General features: G+C 35.9%; 1 protein-coding gene across 1 annotated transcript; it reads right to left on the reverse strand.

Annotated features, from left to right (window-relative positions):
• Positions 1-350: 350 nt before the first annotated feature.
• On the reverse strand, positions 351-1,793 carry LOC133822527 (mulatexin-like). Its single transcript, XM_062254902.1, has 3 exons — positions 1,319-1,793; positions 1,018-1,168; positions 351-930 (listed from the first exon to the last, which is right to left on the reverse strand). The coding sequence occupies exons 1-3, from the start codon at positions 1,761-1,763 to the stop codon at positions 606-608; spliced, it is 921 nt and encodes a 306-aa protein (XP_062110886.1). The 5' UTR covers positions 1,764-1,793; the 3' UTR covers positions 351-605.
• Positions 1,794-2,209: the final 416 nt, after the last annotated feature.

A 2,209-nucleotide genomic window follows, 5' to 3' on the forward strand; every position in this document is an offset into this window, starting at 1 on the left:
TCTTAATAAATAAAATATTTTCTCTGATCATGAAGTAATTAACTTATCGGAATATAAATATATATATTTATATAACACCTCTATGAGTTTTTTTTCCTCAAACAATATAACCGCCTCATGTCTATGCGTGAATGATTTCATACTAAACAAAATACTATATGAGTGTTGCTATGTCCAATACCACACCACAAAAGTGACATTACACAATTAGTTTAGATTGCCAATCATGAATACCCCATAATACTTATTAAATTCAAATAAATAGGATCCAATTTTAGATTACACCAATAATGATATGCCTTCTACTTGTAGTGGCGGTGATGGAACACCTTAGCAATTCTCATAATATATAATACACAAAAGTTTCTGTAGCTCATTTATTTCATCACATGGATACACACAGAAATAACTGTCTAAAGTTGGCCGCCGGTCCAGTGATCCACTGGTATATGATGACCACTTTGACACAAATACATGATGACCACTGGTACATAATACATGATTACATATTGGGCTTCTCATAATAGATGAAAGGGAGAACTAGAAATGGCAACTACACCATTTATTTTTCTTGAGCTACTATAGTACGTTATGGTGCTTTTGCCTTATATTAGCTTTCCATATCTCACTTTTAACATGTCACAGTACCTCTTATAGTACCCAACACTGGTAGAAACTCTACTATTTTTTTCGAGTCCACTTTGGTCCACTTGAGACTTGCCATTGATTATATTGTCAATCACGAGGTAGCTTGAGACTTGACTATTAGCATTGATCAAAATATCATGGCAGGAAGGCTTACTGTCATGCTTAGTCATCCAAAACCACAAGGCTGTCTTGAATGAAACTACTGGGTCTGTGGCCACCAAATCAGGATTGTTTATCAAATCTACCCCAAGAGCCTTACCAGCAAGCCCGTAGTTGTAGTTGCTGAGACATAAATAATTATAAAAAATGTCAAATTAAGATATAAATTTATGGTGATTAATTAATTAAACGAAGTAGTGAGATACTCACTGAGTTAGTTGGATAGGTCCTCTGCTAATATACTTTTTGCCTGCAGCACAAGGCCACTGAGAGGAGGTGCAATAATCACTGCCAGTCGTAGTGTGAGCAGTCGCATTGATATTACAATATCCCCATGCATGTGGATCACTAGAATCGTAGCCTGTCCAAACAAAGCAGATTTATACATATTTTTTTGAATGGGTACGTAGTATTAATTTTTCAACAAATATGAACACATGTATATATAAGCTTTGTATTATTGGTATAGTGTATATATACAGACTTGTTTTGTACGTATATATGTAGTTACCAGTTGTTACTTGAGATGTTTGACCAAAGAAAGCAGCGAGCTCCCTCTTACGAGTTGAAACATCTCCAGTAGTAGCAAAACCAGGAAAGGATTCAGTAGCTGTGATAAAAGCCTCGTAACTATAGAATCCCTGGCTTTGGCAATCAATTCTATGCTTAAACATTTCGCTGTAAAGTGATTTGCTGATAATTTTGGTTACAGCATTATCACGAGGGAGACCACCAGTTGGTGCAGCAAACGAACACTGGTATCGGCAGTTTCCGCCTCTGCAGTAACCAGATCCGCCACCGCAAAAGTTATGGATACTGCAACACCTTCCTTCTCCACATGGAGGATTGCGCAGACTAGGACCACATTTGTGATCACCTCTTTCGACTGCATAAACGATTCCAAGGCATAATATAGCCAAAGAAAATATGATGATAAGGTTGCTCAAGCACTTCATTTTTCTTTGTTTGTGGGATGAGAAGCACTTTGACTTACATGGCTATTTATGGGTGAGCGTTAGTAGGTATTTGTGTTATTTTGCAATCAACATGTGATATTTTTGTCATTGACATTTTCCACACATTATTGGTCTCATTTGATCAAAATACACACCAAACAAAAAATATCTCATTTGTTTTGAAAGTATTCTTACTACATTTATTAAGAGCCAATGTTATTAAAACTCATAATTATTATTAGTTCACACATGCACCTTGATTTTTAACGGTTGATATTTGACACCTTAAGTTACCCAACATTACATGAGGTGTTACCCTGTGATTAGTTAATGATACCCCATAATACTTATTAAATTCAAATAAGTTGGACCCAATATTGGATTGTACTAATAGCGATATGCCACCTTTGTGTGGTGTTGGACACTAGTGCTGCCCCTTAGCAATT

The sequence above is a fragment of the Humulus lupulus genome, chromosome 3 (genome assembly GCF_963169125.1).
Source record: "Humulus lupulus chromosome 3, drHumLupu1.1, whole genome shotgun sequence".
Taxonomy (NCBI): Eukaryota; Viridiplantae; Streptophyta; class Magnoliopsida; order Rosales; family Cannabaceae; genus Humulus; species Humulus lupulus.